This window comes from Rhinolophus ferrumequinum, chromosome 11 (genome assembly GCF_004115265.2).
Source record: "Rhinolophus ferrumequinum isolate MPI-CBG mRhiFer1 chromosome 11, mRhiFer1_v1.p, whole genome shotgun sequence".
NCBI classification, from domain to species: domain Eukaryota; kingdom Metazoa; phylum Chordata; class Mammalia; order Chiroptera; family Rhinolophidae; genus Rhinolophus; species Rhinolophus ferrumequinum.
This window is the reverse complement of record NC_046294.1, coordinates 52,319,053-52,343,077: the sequence shown is the minus strand read 5'-3', so window position 1 is coordinate 52,343,077 and position 24,025 is coordinate 52,319,053. Positions and strand designations below refer to the sequence as shown.

Below are 24,025 nucleotides of genomic sequence, written 5' to 3'. Positions count from 1 at the left end.
TATCCCCTACTGGTTATCCCATCGCCAGAAATTACACCTTTTAACCTTTATTTCTTTTGTACAAGAAGTTTCGCTATTGGAATTATTATATGCTGTGTGAATGTGTTTGCTTACTCTGCAAGCACAGACTGAGAACTTCCAATGTACCTGGGCTTTATTAGGGAAATGCGGAGACTGGAGAGGTAATGACATCAGTCACCGTTCTTAGAAACCCGTGCGCTAGCCAAGGAAGCAGAGTGACAGTGGAGGTAATGAAGCACAGGCCAAGTGCTGTTGACACCCAGAGAAATGACGGAGTCCACGAAGGTTTCAGAGAGAATTTGATATCCGTGTAGGGTCTTCGAGTCTGCAGATGAGTGCCAGAAAAGTAGAAGTGAAATTGAGTTGGAAGGAACAGCATCAGCCAGAACAAAGAATCATAAAAGGGGCTGTGTGCAAGGACTGATGAAGCTTCCATATGCCTTGGATATGGGAGGAGAAAAGCAGGAAATAGGTCAGACTGTGCAAGGCCTTGCATGTTATGCTAAGAATCTGAACCAAGCTTAGGTTGCTGGCCAAATGAATAATGCCGTTGGCTTGGGGTGTAGCACTCTAAGCTGTTATCTGACTTTAATACCTCGCTTCCTTTCTGACATCACAGACAAGAACTTAAGATTAGAATTAAGAGAGAAAAAAAAAGACCAGTAGAGAGTGGTGGGTACAAGAGTTGGGAAATGGGGAAAACTGTTGTCCACAGCGGACTTGGAAGGGCAGGCAGGAGGAGCTGGAACCAGTCTTAAGAAACAGCTCCAAATGCACTTGTGCTTTTATCATTAATACAATAAGGCACCATCCAAGGGCCTCAATTAATGAGCCTGCGGGAAGCAAAGCTTCATTTAACAAAGCCAGCCTTAGCTTGGAAGGAGGTGATGACAGCAGGAGCCACTAAAGAGAAGGAAGGCAGCGGTAGTCACTGCTCCAGAGGCTGGCCTTGCCTCAGGGCCAGAGTCGTACTCCTGGACCACAGGTAGCCACACCTCCCGGAAGTGGGGCAGATGCTGCCGGGGTTGTGACAGGGAGCGGCCTCCAGGTGACTCCAGGAACTATACCGAGGTGCAGAGCATTTCCTTTTCACCAAGATGGCCGGGAGGCCACAGCCCTCCTTTCTGGCAGGGGAGAGAGGGAGCAGGTCCGAGAGAGAGGGAGGATGCAGCTGCTGGATCGTTGCCTCTGCTCCTGATATTTCTTCTTCCTCTGACAACCCACTTTGGGACAAGGGCACCTTCCTTTCCTTTTTCATTCACAGAGCGCTTTCTCCTTTTCACAGACTCCCTGAGAAACATTTCCTCAGCCAGTCACGGCCCCCGCTCCTCTCCAGCAGAGCTCAGCAGCTCCAGTCAGCACCTTCTTCGAGAACGCAAATCCTCAGCCCCATCGCACTCCAGCCAGCCAACCCTGTTCACGTTCGAAGCCCCCATGTTGAACCACATGCAGCCCCCCTTGTCCACCAGCGCACCTCAGGAGTATCTCTACTTACACCAGTGCATCAGCCGGCGAGCAGAAAACGCCAGGTAGGAGACGGAGCAGTAGTTGGGTGCGCGACCCGTCATAGGGCCTCCTACTTTTCAGTCTCTGTTTTTTCATTTTAAAGACAAGCAGGTAAAATGTTAAATCTTATATCAAGGTGAGTAAATATATATTTACAAAATGAAACAGCATTTATTGTTGTTGTTGTTCAGGTAACCATCACATTTTATTGGTGTCATCTGTGTTGCTATATAGTGATGACTGGATTCCAGAGAGACCTCCCCTTATCCAAAATCACACTATAAAATTTTTTTGTTGTTTAATTTGGGAGAACAGGAATTTGGAGCTACAGTTTCAGAACTGAAAAAAGATCAGTCAGTTTACTTGTTGGCCTTAAGAGTACAGTTTACAAATCCGTTTGCCCTAGAGCTGCGCCATTCCACACAGTACCGACTGTCCACACGTGGCTATTTGAATTCGAGTTCATTAAAATTCAGTACAATTTAAAATTAAGTTCATTGGTTGCACTTGCCACATTTCCAGGGCTCAGTAGCCGCACGTGGCGAGTGGCTACCATGCTGGATAATACAGATATGAAACACTGCATCATCGCTGAAAGAGTCTTAGTGCTAGGACTCCATGCCCTAGGATAATGGTGTTTGTTTTTCCTTTTTCGTTTTTCTTTTTTTTTCTGATTAGTTCATTCATTTATTCTTTTCTTTAGATTCCACATATAAGTGAGATCATATGGTATTTGTCTTGGTCTTTGTTTTTCTAACACCACCAGCTCTCTCCAGGTGCAGAGCCTGTGCATATTGTTATTAATATTACCTTTTATTTCCATTGTTAGGATAAACAAAAGCACAGAGCTGATGGGCTTGGCCAGAGCTAGTTCCCAATTGCTACTATCGCCAGCAGATTATAAATCATGTTCCTTAATTAATAATTTAGAAATATCTAATTTGTGTTATGAAAATTAAGACAGAGGACTGGCTGTATCAATATATCACTTCACAGAATATTTTCATGCATAATCTCACTTGAGCCAGTCAAACACACTAATAGCCAGTAAAGATCGTTTATCTCATCTATTTCATAGATGAAGAAACTGAGGCTCACAACTAATAAATGACAGAGGTAGGACTAGGACCCAGGTCTTCTCACTTCTGGTCCTGTACTCTTTTCTCTACACTGTGCTACGCTGGTTCTGGTTTTCTGAGTCATTTACATCACCCATCAGAGGCTCCCAGCACTCAGTTTTATTGATACCTCGGATACCTCAAATACCCATTTTCCTGAAGCTGTCTGATTCATTGTGGACTTTCACTAGTTCAGCCTCCATCAACTTATGCATGAAGAACTGAGTTCTAAAAAGGTAGAATGAGTTGGCCAAGATCACTGAACTAGTTAGTGGCAGAACCATAAAGAGCACCTCATCCTCCTGACTCACAGACCAGAGATGGGCAGTGTGTGATAAGGAAAAGCATATTACAGGCTTTGGAGTCATTCAAATATGGGTTCAAAGTCAGCTTCTGCCACTTTCCTTGTGATCTTTGGTCCCTTAGTTAACCTAGAACATATTGTATTACCAGTTGTGCTATGCACCATCCCCTTCTACAAAGATGATTGCCCAGGAGTAGAGAATGTGTGTGAATTCTTAGAGTCCTAGTTCTGGTGAAAGACAAAGTGCTTCATATTAATGCCTCTCAGACTTTAATGTGCCTATGGGATACTCACGTACCTTGTTGAAATGCTGAGTCTGATTGAGTAGGTCTGGGGTGGGTCCCAAGATCCTACCTTTCTGCTAAACTGCAGGTGATGCGTGTTTAGATTATCTGCAGTTCACACTTTAAGTAGAAGACCTTATGTAATGTTAACAACTGCCACCACCTCCAGTCCCATGATAACTGCTAAAGCTACAGAGAACAAATATATAAATGTCTTTGCTTGAATTAGAAGTTAGTGCCCACTCTCTGCACCTCCACCTCCTCTGTAAAACCTCTCGTAGTCTTCCTAACTGGAATTCATTTCTTCTGTGAATTCCCATAGCGGTTTTTTATTATCTCTCTCACAGCACCTGGAACTTTCTGTCTCATATTATGGATTTTTATATTAATGTGTTACTGCTCTTTGAAGACCCAGGACACCTAGTAGGTACATAATAAATATTTGAACAAATCCATATTGTGGAGAGATAACATAATAGAGAAAATACAGCTTATCTACAGCTGGGAAGCACGTTTATTGTGGGGCCTTGACTAAACTGCTTCCTTCTATCTTTGTTTTCACTTGTGTGGGTATTGGAACAAGAGGGTGATGAGCAGGATCTCAGGGAGATTTTTGGAAAAAATAAGTTCAGTTATTATTTGCAGAATCCCAAAGGGGGATGGAGGGTGGGAAGGAAGCTTTGTTCAGTCTGGAAAGATGATATAGTTTCTGGTAGTAGTGGATTCGCTTGCATGATACTAAACATACTGTTACAATTATAAACTCTGGGCAAAACATTAAAAAAAAAACTGTTTGAAAGCACTGAAAAGTAATCAAAAAGCAGGCAGAAACCAGAAAAGATTTGACTCTTAAAGGAAAGGACCCCATTTCCAGTCAAGATGGCAGAGTAGGTAGACACTGTGCTCTCTTCTTATGACCACATCAAAATTACAACTAAACTACAGAACAACCGTCATAGAGAATAACCTGAAGTCTAGCTGAATCGAAACCCTACAACTAAGGACATACAGAAGAAGCCACCTCAAGACTGGTAGGAGGGGCAGAGACGCAGAACAGCCTGGTCCCACACCCATGTATGACCATTAAAAATCAGAAGGGGTATATTGGCTACAGAGCTCCTCCCCAAAGGAGCGAGGGGTCCTAGCGACACACCAGACTCCCCAGCCCAAGGTTTCAGTGCCAGGGAGAGACGTCTAACTTCTGGCTGTGAAAACCAGCGGAGACTGTGGCTGAGTGACATGAGGATGGCTGCAGTTCCAGGAGCTCCTTTTAAAGGGCCCGTGCAAGGACTTACTCACTGATGTACCTGCTCTCTCTCAGCTCCAACACTGGGGCAGCAGTTCAAAAGGCACTAGGGACGTATGGGGAAGAATTGGCTTCAGGGCGAGGGCTAGAGGGACGGCTTTCTCCCAAGGGAGAAGCCATTGTTTCTGTGTTGAGCCCTCCCTTTTCATAGCACACAGAGGCAGGCAGGGGCCATATCTGAGTATCAAGCTGGCTAACACCATTTGTTTGCCCTCCCCTGGTGATCCTGAGACCCCAACCTAACCCAACTTTTCGGCCTACCCAAGACGCTTCCAGTGGCTTTTCTGTACAAACCACCTGCCTTGGCTCATGCTGCAGACTTCCCTAAAATGTCTCAAAGGCTCATAAAACCCAAACACATAGCGTCTGGCTTTATCCTGTCCCATACCTCTGGCTGAGAAACCCTAGGCCCAGCACTAGCAACAACCAGCCTTGATTTGCAGCTTGGCCTCCCAACGGAACTCCAAGCATAGCATGGACAGTGACCATCTGTAGATTGCTTTGTGGCTCCTTCCAGGTGGCCCTGGACAGGGCTGAACTTGGTCTGCAGTGGGTCCCCTCCCAGGAGGCCCCAGGGCTGACACACCCAGTGGCCAGCTTCTGACTAAGCCGGAGCATCACCCAGCCACCTCCAAGGACAGCACACCCAAATGGCAGACTAGGCAGGCACCAGAGCCCTGCTGAAAAAAATCCTTCTCTATAGGGTGAGCCCCCGAACCACAACTCCTCCACTGTAGTCACAGCCAGTCCTCACAATTAATCATCCCAAGGGTCAGTCCCTCCCACTGACACGCAAACAGCCACTAAGGCTCAGCTACACCATGGGGGGCACACACAACCCACACAAGGGACACACCTGGAGTACCTGGCTCTAGTGATCAGAGAGACTGTGCCATTGGGCCCCACAGGACACCTACTACACAAGACCACTCTACTAAGACCAGGAGACATAGCAGCCCTATTTAATACACAGAAACAAACAGAGGGAGGCAGCCAAATAGGGAGACAAAGAAACACGTCCCAAATAAAAGAAATGAACAAAGCTCCAGAAAAACAACTAAACAAAATGGAGACAAGCAATCTACCAGACGCAGAGTTCAAAACACTGGTTATAAGGATGCTCAATGATCTCACAGAGAACTTCAACAAAGAGATAGGAAACATAAAAACAGAGATAGAAAACAAAACAAGAACCAGTCAGAAATAAAGAATACAATAACTGAAATGAAGAGTACATTAGAGGGAACCAACAGTAGATTAGATGAAGGAAAGGATCGAAAGTAGCAGAAAACACCCAATCAGAAGAGTAGAAAGAAAAAATAATCCAAAAAATGAGAGTTTAAGGGGCCTCTGGGACAACATCAAGCTTACCAACATTTGCATCATAGGGGTACTAGAAGGAGAAGAGAAACAGCAAAGAATTGAAACCTATTTGAAGAAATAATGACGGAAAACTTCCCCAACCTCGCAAAGGAAATAGACATGCAAGACCAGAAAGCACAGAGAGTCCCAAACAAGATGAACCCAAAGAGGCCCACACCAAGAAACATCATAATTAAAATGCCAAAAGTTAAAGAAAGAATCCTAAACACAGCAAGAGAAAAGCAGTTAGTTACCTACAAGGGAGCTCCCATAAGACTATCAGCTGATTTCTCAAAAGAAACTTTACAGGCCAGAAGAGATTGGCTCAAAGTATTGAAATTGATGAAAAGCAAGGCCCCATAACCAAGATTATTCTCCCCAGCAAAACTGTCATTTAGAATTGAAGGACAGATAAAGAGCTTCCCAGACAAGAAAAAGCCAAAGGAGTTCATCAGCACCAAACCAGGGTTACAAGGAATGTTGGAGGAAATTCTTTAACATGAAAAAAAAGGATAAAAAATATGAATAATAAAATGGCAAATAACCATATATCTGTCAGCAGTTACTTTACATGTGAAGGAATTAAATGCTCCAGTCAAAAGATAGGGTGGCTGAATGGATAGGCAACCATATGCTGCCTACAAGAGATTCATTTCAGATCGAAAGGCACTCACAGACTGAAAGTAAAGGACTGGGAAAAAAATATTTCATGAAAATGGAAACAAGCAAACGAACAAAAAGCTGAGGTAGCAATACTTATACCAGACAATATAGACTTTCAAACAAAGGCTACAACAAGTGACAAAGAACGACCTAGTAACCTCACTTCTGGGTATTTATCCAAAGAGATCCAAAATGATAATTCCAGGGGACACATGCACCCATATGTTCATTGCAGCAGTGTTTACAGTGGCCAAGATGTGGAGGCAGCCTGGGTGTCCGTCGATGGATGCATGGATAAAGAGGAGGTGTTGTGTATGTGTGTGTGTGTGTGTAAAAGATGAAGCAGAGGATCAAATCAGAAGATAAAGTAACATATAATGGAATATTGCTCAGCCAGGGAAGGGAATGGATTCTCACCATCAGTGGCAGCATGGATGGACCTGAAGTGCTGAGTGAAGTTATGTCAGAGAGCAAAAGACAGATGCAATGTGATTTAGCTTATATGTGGAAAGTAAAGAATAAAATAAACAAACAAATAAAACAGAAGCAAACTCATAGGTACAGAGAACATTTTGATGGTTGCTAGACAGGAGGGAGGTTGGGGGTGGGTGAAGAAAGGGAAGGGATTAAGAAGTACAAAGTGGTTATTACACAGTAGTCACGGGGAGGTAGGGTATAGCGTAAGGAATATAGTCAGTAATATTGTAATAACTATGTATCTTGGCAGATGGGTACTAGATTTATTGGGGTGATAGATGGGAGGGGGCTTGGGGAGTAGGGTGAATAAAGTGAAGGGATTAAGAAGTACAAAGTGGTTACAAAATAGTTACAAGGATGTAAAATACAGCATAGGGAATGTAGTCAACAATATGGTAACAACTGTGTATAGTGCTGGGTGGGTACTAGACTTGTCAGGGGGATCACTTCTTAAATTATATAAATGTCTAACCATTTTTACTGTACACCTGAAATTAATATAAAGTAATATTGAATGTCAGCTGTAATTGAAAAATTAAAAAAGGAGGGGAAAAGGTGAAGGGGAATAAAAGGTTAAAATTTCCAGGTATGAAACAAATAAGTCGTGGGGATGTAATGTACAGCATAGGAAATATGGTCAATAATATTAGGATAGCATGGAACTGTGTCAGACAGCTGCTGGACTTATCATGGTGATTGCTTCTTTAGGTATTTGAATGTTGAATAACTATTGTGTATACCTGAAACTAATATCATATTGTATATTAGCTATATTTTAGTTAAAACAAAGAATAGTAACTATTTCCAATGGAAGGAGTTTTGAACTGACACCATCAAAACAAGCAAAGCCCTTTTTATTTCCGAAGATGGATTAGTTCCACTGGATTGATTTTTGCCCTCCAGCCCTGAGGGCCTCATTCCAGATTGGAGCCAGTCTCTGTCTTCTTATTTCAAGGAGGTTGTTACACCTGTAACAGGTGACACACAGTGGCGAGTCACAGGCTGTGGAAAGCCATAATTCTGGTGAGGATTGAGGGAAGTGAAATTTCAAGTGCTGAGATGCCAGAATGCAGGCATCACTGACTCTGCAGCAATGTTCTACAGAAAGATGCGGATGAAAAGTAAACTCAGAAACGTCAGTGGAGAACTTAGCTGTGATTAGTCATTTCTAAGGCTTCTTTGACTCATTCCTCCAGTGGCTTTGACTGACTAAACACAGTATATACAACTTTCAGTTTCATTCAGTTTCACATATACAGATTTACTCTATAATCACAGAGAGAAAGTGGACTCAAATTGCAGCCAGACGGGTTATAGATGCAAAGATCACCTCACCTCTTAGAGATTGTAAAACAGAACTTCGTGAATTTTCTTCCCTCACAGGAAGGATCCATTTGGGATGGGTCAGATGCAGAAGAATGGTCCAAATGACCTCTTAAGATCGCCGGGGATAGCTATGGAGCTCTAAATTGTGGTTAATTTACTTCCAAGCATTTATACGGTTTCCTTAAATAGGAACGTTTCCAAACCAGGCCCTTCCTCACTGAGGTACTGGGAGTCTCTCCAGTAGGGTGGAAAAGAGTGAAATCATGGTGTAGTGTGGTACATACAATGATATGAAAATATGCAAAAGAACAAGTGTAAAATAAAGTGGCTGGGAAAACTAGGAAACCATTCCTCAAAGCCAAGGGCGAGGTTTGGGGTTGATAATATGACCAAAGTGTGGGCCTGAGGTGGTGTGATAGTCCCACCCACCCACAGCCTCGGGAGCTGCGGCCTCAGACGACAAGGAAAGGCCCTGGGCTCCTGGCTTGAGGGGTGGTTTTCTCCCAAACTGCTCTCTGCCCCCCGGGGCTCCCCTACACATTTGCCTTCTTAATGTATCTTCCTCTACCAACTCCGCCATTTACTGTCTTCCTCATCTGGCATGTGAGGGCAATACCTCTCTCTCAGAACTGTTAGGAAGATTAAAAGCCACGTCACACGAGATGTGTCTGGCACAGCCTCCATTTAATGCCCATTTAATGAGGCCTCTGTCAGCCCACAGCCCTGGAAGACAAGCCTCCCTCCAGATCCCCTGCTTCCAGGTATCCATCCATCCCAGGAAAGCGCATCAGCACATCATGGTGACATAGGCCTCAGGAAAGGTTCACGTGAAGGTAGTAAAGGCCACCGGGTTTCCCAGTACACAGAGTTCCCCCCACCCCACCTCCAATTCTTGCCCAAATGGAGCGCATGGAACAGCGTGGGTTTTGAGCAGGGTATCCAGAGACCTGGGTGCTAGGACCAGTTCTACTGCCATTGGAGTCTGGGACTTAAGGCAAGTTTGTTTCCCGTATTCAACTCCTTCTGCCTGATTCTTGAAGTGACACTGAGTCCCTCTCCACATGCACTGGTATTGTCTACCACGTCCCAGGCACTACGCCGGAGCACAGGATATGGTCCCCTGCCTTCTAGGAGCACGGGGTCCAGTAGAAGTGGAAAGACAGACCCGAACAACTTTAACACGAGGCAGAGTGAGTGTTATGATGGAAGCACGGAGTGCTGTGGGAGCAAAGAGGAAGGAGATTGAAGTAAAAAGGAGAATTAGAGGACTCGTATCCCGTTGTGGAGCAAAAAGTCTTCTTTTGCATTATGTATTAGATTTTCATGCACAAAGGAAGCATTGCAGAGAAAGGTGAATAATGAAAGCCCAGAGCTGGAGCTTAGATCGTGTGGGACGTGGTTAGGGAGAGTCTGTAGTTCTGTGAGCCAGAGCGGCAGGCAGCTGGGCCATCGCTGGTGGGTACTGAAGGGCAGGTTTTCCATCTGCTGATCCGAAGGGCTTAGGCTAAGCTCAGAAAGGGGGGTGGCAGCACCAACACTTTTCTTTATTCATTTGTTTGTTTATACATTCATTTGTTGTTCATTCAACAAACATTTATTCGTTGTTTATAATACTGTGTAACAAGCACGAATCCAGGTGCTGGGGGAGAAAATGAGTAAGACAGTTTCTTTCCTTGAGGAAATCACAGTCTGGTGGAGAAGCCAAGTAACAATAGTACATAACACAGATGACAATTGCTTCCTGCTCCAAGAACAGAGTTGAGAGAGTGATTGATTATGCTTAGGGGTAGAGGATGGTAAGAAACAGCTTTCAAAGATGTGCTGTTTGAGCTAAGTTAGAAGCGCAAATAGGAGTAGGAGCTTGCCAAATTGAAGTAAGAACTTTTCAGAGAGAGCAAACGACACCACAAAGCACAGACTCGGCGTGTGGGGCAGACGGAACACTGGCCTGAGTGGGTCCCAGAGTGGGAGGGGGACTAAGGAGAAGAGATTGCAAAGGCGAGTGGGGATTGGAATGCAGCTTAGTCCTGCAGGAAATGAAACCGTTTTGAAAATGTTGAAGCTGGGAAGGTAGGAAAGTAAATGTCAGTGGGATATACAGAGGCTCACAAAGGTCCTGGGCGGATGGTGGCGAGACTTGTTCTTAGACCTTTTCTTACCAGAAAAATCAGGAGGATCCAAATGGGGGTGGATTCAGTAGGACTCGTGGGGTGACTGAATGAGAAATCATAATGTGGGTAACTCAAGCCTGCATGACTGGTGCCATTCTCAAGACAGGAGAGTCAGGCGGTGGAGGGTGACTTCATCCCTGAATATGTTTAAGGCTACTGCAGGATACCTGTAATGCCTTCCCCACCCCACCCTCACCTTAAAACCCCTCAGGGGACCTCCCAGGGCCATCAGCCCTGGCCAGGCCCCTCCACCATTGGCATCTGTCAGCCCTTCCTCCTAAGGCGCTTGCTCCAGCCTGAGCAGCTTGCAGTTCCTTGAACTTGCCAGGTTGTGTTCTACTTCTTTGTGCCTCCAACTAGTACACCTTTTCCCTTCTCTTGCCTTTGGCCTGGCCAATTGCCAGACTCGCTCAAAGGCAACACCTTTGAAGAAGCGTCCTTCACATTCTGTACCACGCCCCCCCCACCCCTCTCCCAGGGGTAAATCTGTCCACAGTGCACACTCACCCCTTTAATTGTAATGATTTGCATGCGTGTCACGACCTCTGCCTCTCTGCCCTGCCCCGGGGCAGGCAGCGTCTCGGTATCCGTTGTGCTGTGCCCCTATGCAAAATGGGGTATCAGTAAATGTTTGTTCAGTGAACCAGTCCAGGTGGAGATATCCAGCGGAGTTGGCAATTCCAAAGAAAACAAATGAAAAGCACCCAAGACAAATGAGAACCACGTGAACACCTCATGCGGACCACTGGCTTCCACGTCCCCTCCCCTAAGCACTCCATTGTCTAAAGGCTCGATGTTCGGTGCTCCGGGCCTATGGCTGCTGGCTTGGTTATGTGTGTGGAATGGACTAGAAGGGGAGAAAGAGCACAGAGAGCTAGGGAGGAAGGCTGCTGAAGGTTTGGGGACTGAGATGGATGCAAGTTTCCACGAGCATGAGCCTGACGTCGACACCTGTTTTCCTTCCTCATTCTGGGCCCTATTTTCTACCACCATCTGGTGGCCACATCCGTAATTACAAGCTCCCTGGGAGCTGAAAGAGCTGGTACAAGGCAGGGTGGTTCCTTGGATGGGCCTAGAGGGTTGTGACACCCTCCCCTGCAGGCACAGCGTGCCAATGTGTATGTATACAAAATTTGCCTTATTCTGGTGAGAAGTGCCAAGAGCTTTTTATTAGATTCTTAGGGGTTTATAGCCCCCAAAAGGCTGAGAAACACTACTATAAAGGATTGTTCTAAAACAGTGATTCTTCACTTTTTTCCCCCAAATATGAAATCCTATGAAGAATCATAATGTAAGAGAGAGAAGAGCAGACCTGGATCCCTGGTACTTGCTTACAACTTCACCCTGCACACAGCACAGAGTTGACTTTGCAACCACACTTACAAAGCCACAGACTGACAGAGCTTCAGAGCCGGATGGGCCCTGAGAGCCACTGAGACCCACTAGCGCACACCTGGGGCGGGGGGCTGGGTGAAGCCCACAGAGCAGGGCAGTGGCAGCACTGAAACCTAACACAAATCGCTCCACTCCCAAATCTTTAAACTGATCAGATTTACCTTATTTCCCAAAAACCTAAATTTAAAAAAAAAAATTACACTTTTTCTATCCTGAATAGAGTTCCCACACAGGAAACAATTTTTCCTACAGATATTTAGACTTCTGGAAAGAGATATTTCTCCCTCTAAATGCCTCTCAGCAAACCATAACATAGTATAAAATAAAAATAGAGCTTAACATTTGAATCGTTCTTTATAATTTATATCAACATTCATTAGCTGACTTTACGATGGGAAAACTGACACTCAGAGAAAATGACTTGCTTGCTGTTTTCTGACAGACTAAAGATAGTTCTTCCTACTCTCTCTCAGCCTTGGTATTCAAATGTATATACAGAGGGTGCCAAAAAAATGGATGCACATTTTAAGAAAGGAAAACACTATTAATATGGTAATACTCAATATATACCGATAACAAAAGATGAATACAAGTCACGTTTGACTCTGCAATTACAAGAGGTGCTCAAAGTGGTTACCCTCAGCGTCCAGACACTTCTGATTACGGCGAACGACTGCTTGAGCAACGCTGACCAAAGCGTCCACTTGTGTACATTTTTTTGGCACCACCAGTATTCTGACTTAAAACAATGAACAAGTGGGCAGTGTAACTGGCTTGTTGACAGCTGATGGGGGCGAGAGGGTGGGTGAGACCAGCTCCTGCTAATCACAGCTGTTCGGGGGTAGGGGATGGATAAAGGCTCACACTGATTGAAAATCTATATACTAGGAATACTAGAGTCTCATTTCTGAATAACCTTCAAAGTATGTGTATAATCACCATTATTACAGACGTGTCAGGTGAAGCTCAGAAAGAGAACGCGACTTGCCCAAGGTCACACAGCTGGTAAACTGAGATCCGCCTCAGGCCTGCCCGCCCCCTCAGCCTGTGTTTTCTCCACACCAGCTGGGTGCAGGGGGCTTTGACCATGCCAGCCAGCGCCCTGGGCAGGCAATCCTGGCCGCCTCTAACCCCTCTGCCCCTTCTCTTCTTTCTCTCTCTCAGGAGTGCCAGCTTCTCTCAGGGCACCAGGGCCTCGTTCCTCATGAGGAGTGACACAGCCGTACAGAAACTGGCCCAGGGCAACGGCCACTGTGTGAACGGCGTCAGCGGTCAAGTCCACGGCTTCTACAGCCTCCCCAAGCCAAGCCGCCACAACGCGGAATTCAGAGACAGTACCTACGACCTCCCGCGCAGCCTGGCCTCCCAGGGCCACACCAAGGGCAGCCTCACAGGCTCGGAGACAGATAACGAGGATGTGTACACCTTCAAAACGCCCAGCAACACCCTGTGCCGGGAGTTTGGGGACCTGCTGGTGGACAATATGGACGTTCCAGCCACCCCACTCTCAGCCTACCAGATCCCCAGGACATTCACGCTGGACAAGAACCACAATGCCATGGCAGTAGCTGCTCCCGGGGACTCAGCCATAGCTCCCCCGCCCCGACCTCCCAAGCCAAGTCAGGCAGAAACACCTCGATGGGGGAGCCCTCAGCAGAGACCTCCAGTAGGCGAAAACAGCCGATCAGTCCCGGCCACCGCCACCATCCCCAGGCGCAATACCCTGCCTGCGATGGACAACAGCCGACTTCACCGAGGTCAGTAGGAGCCCTGGCTGAGGCCCAGGGGAGAGGGAGGCAGTGCGAGCGTTCTCAGTGGTTTGCTAGCTCTTGGTCCTCCACGCCCAGGAGACGTAAGGCCCATCCAGCTCACTGCGGCGGTTAAGGCTTCTTCTACGCAGACCCCTTACGAATTGGTCCTCCTGCACTGGAGGCCATCCGTGGGCACCCACAATGGCAAGACCCTCCCTCAGAGAAGTTGATATTCTACTAAGGGAGCTAGAACCTTCTTGGTTAACCACAATACAACATACTGTGGGTTTAGAAGTCCAAACTATAGTATTTTCTTCATTTACAAATGAAACCAAAGATTGCAAAAATAAATATATAGGACCTGTCCAAACTGCAGCCAAACCTATGTGGACTAACAGACTGGTAAAACAAAATTAGATCTTCAAAATATTTTCTAAGCCACACTTGAATCTCTTTTTAAAGTCTGCATGTCTATCTGAAGTATCTAAATTCTATTGTCACTGTTTTCCACTTAGAGTATTCCGACTCTGCATATAATCTCCTATTTGATGAAAAAGTACCATAATATTAATTCCTTTCATTCTGCCTTTGCTTTAGAGCTTGCAAAGCTTATTATTATATCCGTTCTGTTCTTTAAGCCAGGTAATGATCCTGAGAGTTGGGGGGTGGGGGGGCGGGGGGGGGGGCAAGGCCTCGTCTCTGTTTCACATGCAGTGCCCTTGGTGGTTAAGAGACTTATTCAGGGTTGTAAAGTCAGTCAGTGGCAGAGACGGGACTTGGACCCAGGGTCCTGACTCCTGGCTCAGGACTCATTGTCGTCTTTCAGTCCATCAATTATTTGATCGATCACCCTGTGCTTTGGAACTGAGGTGATAGAGACATATAAAAAACATGTCCCTGGCCCTTCAGAGCACTCACATCTAGTTGGGAAATAAAGTCAACATGTACAAATTACTCAAGTATCAGTATTACTGTAGTATTTGTATGAGTGACAGCTCGGCTGAGCGGGACGTGGTCAGCGCTATAGGAGTTAGAGAACAGGTGCGTGGATGAAGGCAGCATGGTCAGGAAAGCCTCAGTGTAGGTGCCGGCACTAGCGCTAGAGCTAAAGCCTGGGAGGAATTTCTGGGACTGGGAGCGATGTGATGGGAGTAACACCTTATCATTGGGGGTTGAGCGTAGTGTCTCCTGGAGTTTCAGTAACACCGGTGAGGGTTTGGGTGAGTGTCAGCGCACAGATCAACTGTGAGTCCATCTGCGTTTTCCTTCCTGTGCCGCAGCTTCTTCCTGTGAGTCCTACGAGTGCCCGCAGCGTGCTGGAGACAGTGCGGGCCGATCTGCGGAGTCCACGACGGACGGAGGCAGTTCTTTCCTGGTGAGTGGGCTGTAGCCAGGTGTCCTCAGGCCGGCTCAGGTGCGTTGACAGTCCTGCCCACAGAACTAAGAGCACAGCCCAAAAGGTGACCGCATCTCCCTTCTAGGACCCTGCCAAGCTTTTTGTCTCAGTTCAGAGCCCTGGGTTGAGTTTTCAGAAAGTCAAGAGACAGGTGTCCTGCTCTGAGAGAAATGTGTGTGCTTAGTTACTAGACGGCAGGGCTCACCAACCCTGCAGGTAAGCGGGACGGCTCTAGAATCCAGAGGACCAGGCTGCGGGGTGGTGGGTCTAAGCATCCCTGCCCACGAGGTTAGCAGGCACGGGTGCTGCTGAGTCAGGCTCGGGGGCAGAATTATGGTTTAAGCACAGGATCTCCGGCTGCTTCTAGACGGGTCTGAGCACAGTCCTGCAAGGAGTCAGCCCCCAGCTAAGCAGACGAGGCCTGACTTCAGGCCCACAAGGAAGACTGAAAATTAGGCAACCAAAGCAGAAACAGCTTAGTTGTACGTCTGGACAGACAGGGCACAAATTGGAGGAAGGCTATAGCCAGGGTCTGACGGCAGCTTGGTGGTCACAGTGAAAGCTGGCCCAGGAGGAAGCACAGCCCTCACCTGCCCGGGCCAAGGCCTCTAGGCTGCTCCCTGCCCAGTTCGGGGCCTGAGCTGCCCACCTCCCAGTGGTGAGTCCGGACCTGAGGTAGAAGGTGGGTCCTGAACCAAACTAGCAGCCTGGGCTACCCACCCTCTGCCCGAGGCGTCCACAAAGCCTGGTACACCCAGCCACCAAGGCTATTTCATCCAGAACATTTATCACGAACTAAGTCCCAAGGGCTCACAGCAGCTAGAAGGGCCCCACACACCTCATTTCCTCCTGTCTGCCAGTTTGCTTCTTATTTGGTTTTCCCGGGATCTGCCTCGTGGCTTCACAGTTCTGCTCATTCCGTCATGACTTGTCTTCCCTGGTATATAAATTCTCAACTCCCTCTTGTCTCTTCTTGCTAGTGACGGCTGTGTCTCTTTTCCCTCCTAGCCAGGGAAAACGCTCATAGGCCGATCGGACAGCACCAACTCCGAAGACAACTACGTGCCCATGAATCCAGGCTCCTCCAGCCTGCTGGCCATGGAGCGCGCGGGTGATAATTCCCAGAGTGTCTACATCCCCATGAGCCCGGGGCCCCATCACTTGGACCCGCTTGGCTACCCTTCTGCAGCCCTTACTATGCACCGAGGCCCCAGCCGAGGGAGTGAGATCCAGCCCCCCCCTGTCAACCGCAACCTCAAGCCTGACCGGAAAGGTGAGTCCACTCTGTCCCATCTCTGGACAAAGGCCAGGTGGATCATTTGCTTTCACTTAGTGATCAGGTGGATCCTGAACTTTATTTGCAAGGAAGCGGTAGCCTCTGGGCCACCATACACAAGCTCCACACTCATCCCGGTGTTCTGACACCCTGGGGACTGGCTGCCCCGTCGTCTGATGGGCAGAGGAGTGCAGGAACCAGGACAGGACAGATTCGGTGTCAGCTCTGCCACCTGCTCACGTGTGGCTGCAGACCAATCATTCTGTGTCTCTGAGCCTTGTTTCTTCATTGGTGAGATGGGAACTACAATACTTACTTCCCGGGGGCACTGAGGGACATAGGTCATCTATCTGGAAGTGCTTCATAACATATAAAATCTATCAAGGATAAAGGGTTAGTATTAGATCTGGGGCTGGGTAGGGCAGAACTGACAAAGGAATCTATTAAATAAAGATACATTATAATGTAATAAAAAGGCTTGAGTATTCAAACCAGGTAGATGTAGGTTGGAATCCTTATCCATTACCTCCTATGTGTGTCTTTGGGCAAATCATTCCAATTCTCTGAGCCTCAGTTTTCTTATCTGTGAAATGGGGGTGGTAATTTCCTCCTGGGTTTGGTAATTGCCTCCTGGGTTTTTTCCAAGGAGAGCATCTAGGACATTGACTCGGTCCATCGCAGGTGTTCAGTAAACGTAGATCTGTGCCCCCTGCATCTAGATAGGAGGAAGTGCTGGAGTTCAGGTTCCAGGCCTGCCTCTCCCTCACGCTGCTGGTTTTGGAACAGTGGCAGGGATTCAAAAGGAGAAGTAGAGTCACCTTTGGCAGAGATAAGCCCCGTTGCTCTGGCCAACAGGGAATTCAGATCTTAGCACTTGAACTGAAACCTTCAGGGTCTCATGACATTCCCCTCCCTCCACTTCAGGTCCCCCAGCTCTGGTCCAGGAGCAGCAAGGAGCCCTCGTGGTGGCCTTCTCCAATTCAAATATCGTCTCTCATTTGTGTAGTCACAAATCTGGGAGGACAATCCGTTGTCAAACCCCGTGTCCCCACTCTGGATTCTGAAAATACGATTGCCATAGATACAAGGCAAATACTATGTAATTTGGAACCTGAAGACATGACTTCAAGCCCTGTCGACATGGGCAAAGAGTGTATAGCCTTGCTGAGCCTCAGTTTCCCTCTGTCAAACTGGGGTGAACATGAAGGCGTTCCTAAATACACCTGTGTGCTCTGGGTAAGCACGTGTGTGTGGCGTCGTGGTTCTTGGCTGATTCTTGACTTTCTGTTCCTGCCCCAGCAAAGCCAACACCACTCGACCTGAGAAACAACACCGTCATCGATGAGCTCCCCTTCAAGTCACCTGTCACCAAGTCTTGGTCTCGGGCCATGTGAGTGTCTTTTTGGAAATGGGAGCTTGGCGCAGGGCCATTAGGGCTGGTGAGGGGACCAGTGGCTGGGCGGTGCGTCAGGAGAACTGCACAATGGTAATGCTGTCAGTAGCGGAGCAGCCGGTAGCTCTCTTAGGGCTTGGTTTCCTCATCCGTAAGGGGGCATAATTGTACCCACTCGGTATCAGCGCTTCATCTAACAATGGGGTGTGAAGCTCTGGGGGCAGCGGTCCGGGCGTGTGGGGGGCAGAGGCCTGGCCGGCGCTGGTCACTGACGCGGGGCTTCCTGTGTCTTCCCTCCAACAGCCACACCTTCAGCTCCAGCGCCTCCCAGTACTGCCGTCCCATCTCCACACAGAGCATCACCAGCACGGACTCGGGAGACAGCGAAGAGAACTACGTCCCTATGGTACGTCCCCCGGGGTCTGCAGGAGTGACTCCCAGCGGAGTCCCCTAGACTCTGACTCCCAGGTCCCTGCTTCCTGGCGTGGCTAACTCACCTTGGCCCAGGGGCTCCCACTTTGTGATGTCATTTGCTGCTGCAAATCTGTCTTGAGCCAAATGCATGACAAGCGCTGTGGGGTCGTCGTCAGAGGCAGTAGAGACATGGTCCTTGCCCTCGAGGAGGCCACAGCCGTAAAGGGCAGAGAAGGCCTGCCTTTCTTGTGGCTCTGACACAGGTGGCATGGTCAGTGCCCCTGGAGAGGACATCAGGGGGTGCACCTGCAGGACAGGTCATCACACCGGCCTGGGAAATGGAGACCCTGACGTGGGGGTAGCCAGGCAGGGAGGGAACATGGAGAATGACAGTCGTGAACTGTGGCTGAAGGTGACGTAGGCGAGGGGAGGTTGGACTGAAGCCAGATCATGAAGGACCTCGAATGCTGTCTGGGACATCTGGATTTTTCCTGTGGGCAGGAGGGAGCCACAGAAGGCTGAGCAGACCAAGTCATTAGACAGGTGTTTCAGAACACTCGCTGGGGACAAGAGCACCCTTCAAAGTTACCTTCCTTCTTCCATCCTGTTAAAATAACCTTTTAAAAGATCTTCCCTTCATATCCTGTCCTGTTGTACCTGTGCCCATGAGCATGTCTGTGAGTGTAAACACGTGCGAATATCTACTGATCGGTGGGGAAACACACACATCCATGACTCCCCGCACGGAAGGCCATAGTAGAGGTAGAAACACGGGCAGTGCGGGGCAAGTGTCCTCCCTGAGATTGTCGTTGAAAGGAGAAAAGCTGTCCAGCACCTGGTAGGGGCTGCGTATTGAAAGAACAAACCAACGACCCAATAAAGCAGCCAAAAACCAAAATAGAACGATACTGCCTTCCTCATTAGACTAAGACGTCAAGAAAATCCCAGACAAATTAGTCTTGGTGTGGGGACGGAGACAGGATCTGAGGGCATGTCGTGTGAAGAGCTGCTGAAGGGACCAGGGCCCCCTGCAGCCGGGGACGGGCTGCTCTGTTCACGTAGGCCCCGCTCTGGGCCGTGGGTAGGAGCTTCAGAGAAGCAGATTGGCTGCAACCGGAGACTTTCCCGTGTCCAGTGTGTAAAGGAAATGCGCTCCCTCCTTAGAGCCCAGTACGCAAAGGCTGGGTCTGTCAGGGAGCCCAGATGGGGTTTGGCCGATGCCCTGGCAGGCGGACATGGCACAGCGGGATCAGCATAGGGTGGGGGTCTGAAAACACACGTGTTTCCCATCCCTGCTCACCAGCTGTGCAACCATAAACACGTCACTTTACTTCTCTGAACCAGTGTTTCATCTTTTAAAAAAACAAGAGTAAGAATAGTAATAATACGTACATCACAGGATTGTTGTGAGGGTTTAAATGAGAACAAGAAGCGTCCCTAGCTCAGAGCATGGCTCCCAGGAGGCCTTCAGGGAGCTCGCAGCTCTTTTTCTCAGAGGTGTGTTTTTTGGGTGGTGGCTTAGCCTGTTTCCTAAACGTAACTAACAGTTTTTCCTCCTGTGACAGCAAAACCCAGTGTCTGCGTCCCCCATTCCCAGTGGCACGAACAGCCCAGCCCCCAAGAAGAGCACTGGCAGCGTCGACTACCTGGCCCTGGACTTCCAGCCAAGCTCCCCAAGCCCCCACCGCAAGGTACGTGGCGGGAGGGGCGCAGAAGGGCGGGGTGTCAGCTAGAGCTCCCCGGGCTCTGGGGAGGCGCCTTCAGCCCTGAACAGCCACGCTCAGCCGCCTGCGATGGGGCTGTGCTTTAGTCCGGGTCTTACATGGCTCATGTGCCCCCTCTCAGCACACAGGCACCCGAGGTGCGTGGGGCGGCCTCAGCCTGTCCATCCCCCGTGTGCAGATGGGCAGGTAACTGCACACGGAGAGACGCGATCGGCTCGGAGACAGATCCAAGACTCAGGCCTCCCGTGGCCTGGTCCCAAGCTCCTCGTTGAGGAGGACTCCCTGTCTGGAGGGTCCCAGAGCCCTGCTGTTGATGTAGGGGCCTTCCGGAGGGACCCCAGGCCTAGGAAGGCTCTCCACAGGACGCCAACTTAGTGGCCCAGCCCAGACAGCAGGGCGGGCACGCCGCCTCAGCACAGGTCCCCTTGCGGGGCGGACGTGCGTGCTCACTGTGCATACACACAAGGGCCTGTGGCTGGCACTTGTTTGCACCCAGCAAATTCCTTCCCCTTATGAGTGGCCACAGAGAAGTGGGTAAAGGCAGAAATGGAGGCGTGGGCCCATCCACTAGGCCAAGGAAGGGCCTGGGGCCTCTTAGGGGCTGGGAAGTCAGCAGGGCTGGCGGGGGCTGCTGTGGCGCCAGGAAGGAGGACGCAGCTTGGAGTTCAGGCTCTAAAGCCCACTTTGGGTAAAAGCAGACAGGCTCCTAAGGCCAGTCAGGTGGCAGGCGGAGGCCCGCCTCCTCTCCCTTGGAACAGCTCCAGAAGGGCCCAGCCCTGCCCCCCAGCTCCTGAGAACTCACAGCCACGTGTGCTTCCCCGCTCCGTCCCTCAGCCATCCACGTCGTCCGTCACCTCTGACGAGAAGGTGGACTACGTGCAGGTGGACAAGGAGAAGACCCAGGCCCTGCAAAGCACCATGCAGGAGTGGACAGACGTGCGGCAGTCCTCGGAGCCTTCCAAGGGCGCCAAGCTGTGACACGGGGCCCCCAAGCCGAGAGAGGGGCTGGAGGCGCCACAGCGGCTTCCTCCGTCTCCCCTTTCTCCTCTCCCGCTGCCCCCTCCCGCCCGCCTCTCTCCACTCTGCCACTCTGGCCTTCAAAGCACTTGACATCAGGGACCCTGAACCCTTCCCCCGGGAGGTGAGGGCCTGGTCGAGGCTCTTCATCTGCCCGCTCGGGCCGCACCTTTGATTTTTATCAATAATGGCCATGCCTCCTCCTACCTTAGTTAGAGCTATTGCCAAAAAGCATCCTTCAGCCTCTTCCTGCCCTTTAGACCTGAGTACCTACCAGGCGTGTGGGCGGAAGGGCTGGGGCTCGGAGCTGGATCCCACACCTCACGTGCCGCCCCGCCCTCAGCCCCCTCCCCCCAGCCCCTGGGCTGCGTCCGTCCTGGAAGGAGCCGGGTCTCACTGACCAGGGAGTCAGAGACCAGCACCAAAGCAAACACGGACTTCATCCCTGTCCGTCTCGGCAGAGGAGGCAAGGCCACCAAAAGGTGCAGGAGTCGAGAAGGAAGGTTAGAGGTGGTCTTGAGGGACAAAGGAATTAGGTCCCCACATCCAGAGGGGCAGTTGGTACCTGGAGTGGCCCCCCACGTTCAGCCAAGTGGCAGTGCAGCTGTTGCAGGGTGGGCGAGGCAGAAGGATAGGGACAAAAGAGAGGGAGAACGAGGATGGTGGCCACCAAGAGCCAGGAACCGGGCTCAGAGCCCAGGAGGCGGGAGACAGGACGCCGCGGGCCGGCTGCTGGCCTGTGCAGCCACAGGCCACTGCTGCTCTAGGACAGAGATTGCCCAGGACGTCCCCAAGTCCCCACCACCGAGGGCGCCAGGCCAGAAGGCTGGGTCTGTGCCGGGCAGAGCAGCGTGCGGTGTGGCAGTGCCTGCACGTGAGGGAAGCTGGTGGAGCTGTGGGAAAGCACCGCACAATGTGGGATGTGGGAGCAGGGGGGGCACTGGAGGGGCTGCCAGGACTGAGGGCCACCTTGGCACAGGAATGGGCGGAGCGGAGGCACAGGAAGGGCCCTGCACGGGCCACTGCAGGGGGCGGTGCAGCAGGGGCAGGCGCAGGTACTAATGGGATAAGAGGCGGGCAGGCCACGGGGGGACAGCGTAGCAAGGGGGGAGACACACCCAAAGGGCCTGGTGTGCCGGAGGCAGTCCCACGGGGATGCAGGGTGGAGCAGAAAGTGACGGGCAATGTCGTGTCAGGAGAGCATGTGCGTGGTGGCATGACACGAGGGCAGGTCCCCGGATTGAGGACGACAGGTAAAGCAGTGCAAGGGAGAGAGCGGGGCAGAACGGAGCCTGGGGGGTGACAGGTGGGAATCGCTGACAGCTTGTGCCGTGTGGCGAGGGTTTGTGGCAGGTCCCAGGGCAGGTACACGTGGCCTAGTGCCAGGCTCAGAGTGTTTTCTCAGCTCAGATCACCTTCTGTTGCTCCCTCACGTCAGGTGCCATGCTGGACTGAAACGGGGCTACAGGAACAGGAGAGGCCAGGCCACTCCTCCCTCCCTGCCCCGGACAGTGGGTAGGGCTGCACCCCAGGCTTGCTCCTGAGCCCGGAGAGAGGGGATCCAAATTTTTTATGTGGAAAGCACTTGGCCAAATTTTCTAGAGTTTCAGAGGCAACTGGGCAGACCAGACGTGTCATCCTACCTTGAGATGAGTAGCCCTCTTTCCTAAAAAAAAAAAAAAGAAAGAAAACTTCCCACCATGTTGAATGGAGGTGGCTACCACTCATCTTGGAGCTTCTGTGAGTGTGTGTACACAGCCCCCTCCAGCCCAATGGCCTGACCATTCCCTGAGAAATCCCATCCTGGGAGAAGTTATTTTCTCAACAGTACCCTCTTCCTCTTAGTATTAGTTCAGATCAACTCGACCAGCCTTTATTCGTGGCTGCTGTTACCAGGCTCTGGGCTAGACACTGAGGACCAAGGAATTAATCAGACTTTGTGAACTTGAGAAGGTCACACTTGGTGAGAAAAAAAAGGACAAGGACACAAGATACTGGGAATGGCCCTGAGACTTAAAATGCTGACACTCCATTCCTAAGACAGAAGCACCACCATTCTGACGTGACAGGGCATGTGCAGAGGAAGCGAGACTGCTTCTGTGGGAGGTTGGTGCCGGGGGCACGAGTGGGACAGGAGTGGGGTTCAGAGAAGGTAGTTTCTAAGAAAAAGAGGTGCCTGAGGTGGACCTTAGAAGATAGGTCAGATTTTCACAGGGAAAGAGAGCAGCGCTGGGTCCAGTGGCAGAAGGGAGGGGAGACTTGCAAAACCTTGTGCTTTGGGAACAAAGACCTCGGGGTGTCCATGCCGCACTGTTCCCACAGGCGCAACGGTAATGGCCACAGTGGCCTGCAGGAGGCGGGGTTTGCTGGCTCACTCTGCCCAGCCCTGACTGTGTCTTTAAGGCCTTCTACGAAGGGTCTCCTGTGGCAGTGCTCTGAATTACTACAGGTGGTCTCAGGTATTGATGCCCTTAGTTCCCGCGCCAGCAGCCTCCCGTGGGCCCCTGGGTGCCCTAATAATGGAAGCATTTTCTGAATGTGCCATGATGTGAATGAAACTGACTGGCGTCTTCAGAGACTAAGGTGTTCAGATCTAATCTGCAAGGAGACCTCCCCACAGTTCTCAGTTCCTATAACTCCCAAACTCTTAGGGTGGAGGCAGGGGTAGAGATGGAAAGTAGTACAAGAGGAACTCACAAGCGCCGACTGCCAGGTGTTCCATACATACCCATCTGCTCAGTTTAAAAAACGGGTCCTTTGGCTTATCAGTGGCTCAAAGTCACCTCCCTTGGTGGCCTGGCAAGAATGGAGATGCTTTCTCAGCCAGCTCAGCTCACAGGATTCACCCTGCCTGGGGCTCCCTACAGAAAGAAGGAGCCATCCTCACCCACTTCCAGCTCCATCTCTGCAAGGTTAATGGAAGTAGAGCAGGGACAGTGAGAAGAGGGAGTGAGTGCTACGGGAGCTGTGGTTCCTTTGGACCTTGGTTTGCCCGTCTGTGAAATGAGTGGTTGGATCAGGTGGGTGGTCTCTGGGGCCCCTGATATGGCTGATAGGCAGCTGCTTTATGGGAGAACTCCCAGCTCTGTGACTGCTCTCTCAAGGGTGTGGAGCACCAGGG

The 24,025-nt window shown here is 50.0% G+C and overlaps 1 protein-coding gene across 2 annotated transcripts in view; it reads left to right on the top strand.

Moving 5' to 3' along the window:
- Positions 1 to 22,586, top strand: part of GAB2 (GRB2 associated binding protein 2) — a 189,595-nt gene extending 167,009 nt beyond the window's left edge. For both annotated transcript variants that reach the window (XM_033120810.1, XM_033120811.1), the window contains 8 exons: positions 1,307 to 1,550; positions 13,098 to 13,690; positions 14,965 to 15,059; positions 16,089 to 16,353; positions 17,656 to 17,746; positions 18,053 to 18,155; positions 19,729 to 19,854; positions 20,722 to 22,586. In XM_033120810.1, the coding sequence (XP_032976701.1) occupies positions 1,307 to 1,550; positions 13,098 to 13,690; positions 14,965 to 15,059; positions 16,089 to 16,353; positions 17,656 to 17,746; positions 18,053 to 18,155; positions 19,729 to 19,854; positions 20,722 to 20,865 (1,661 nt within the window). In that variant the 3' untranslated portion in view covers positions 20,866 to 22,586. The remainder of the gene's footprint in view (positions 1 to 1,306; positions 1,551 to 13,097; positions 13,691 to 14,964; positions 15,060 to 16,088; positions 16,354 to 17,655; positions 17,747 to 18,052; positions 18,156 to 19,728; positions 19,855 to 20,721) is intronic.
- The last annotated feature ends 1,439 nt before the right edge of the window (positions 22,587 to 24,025 follow it).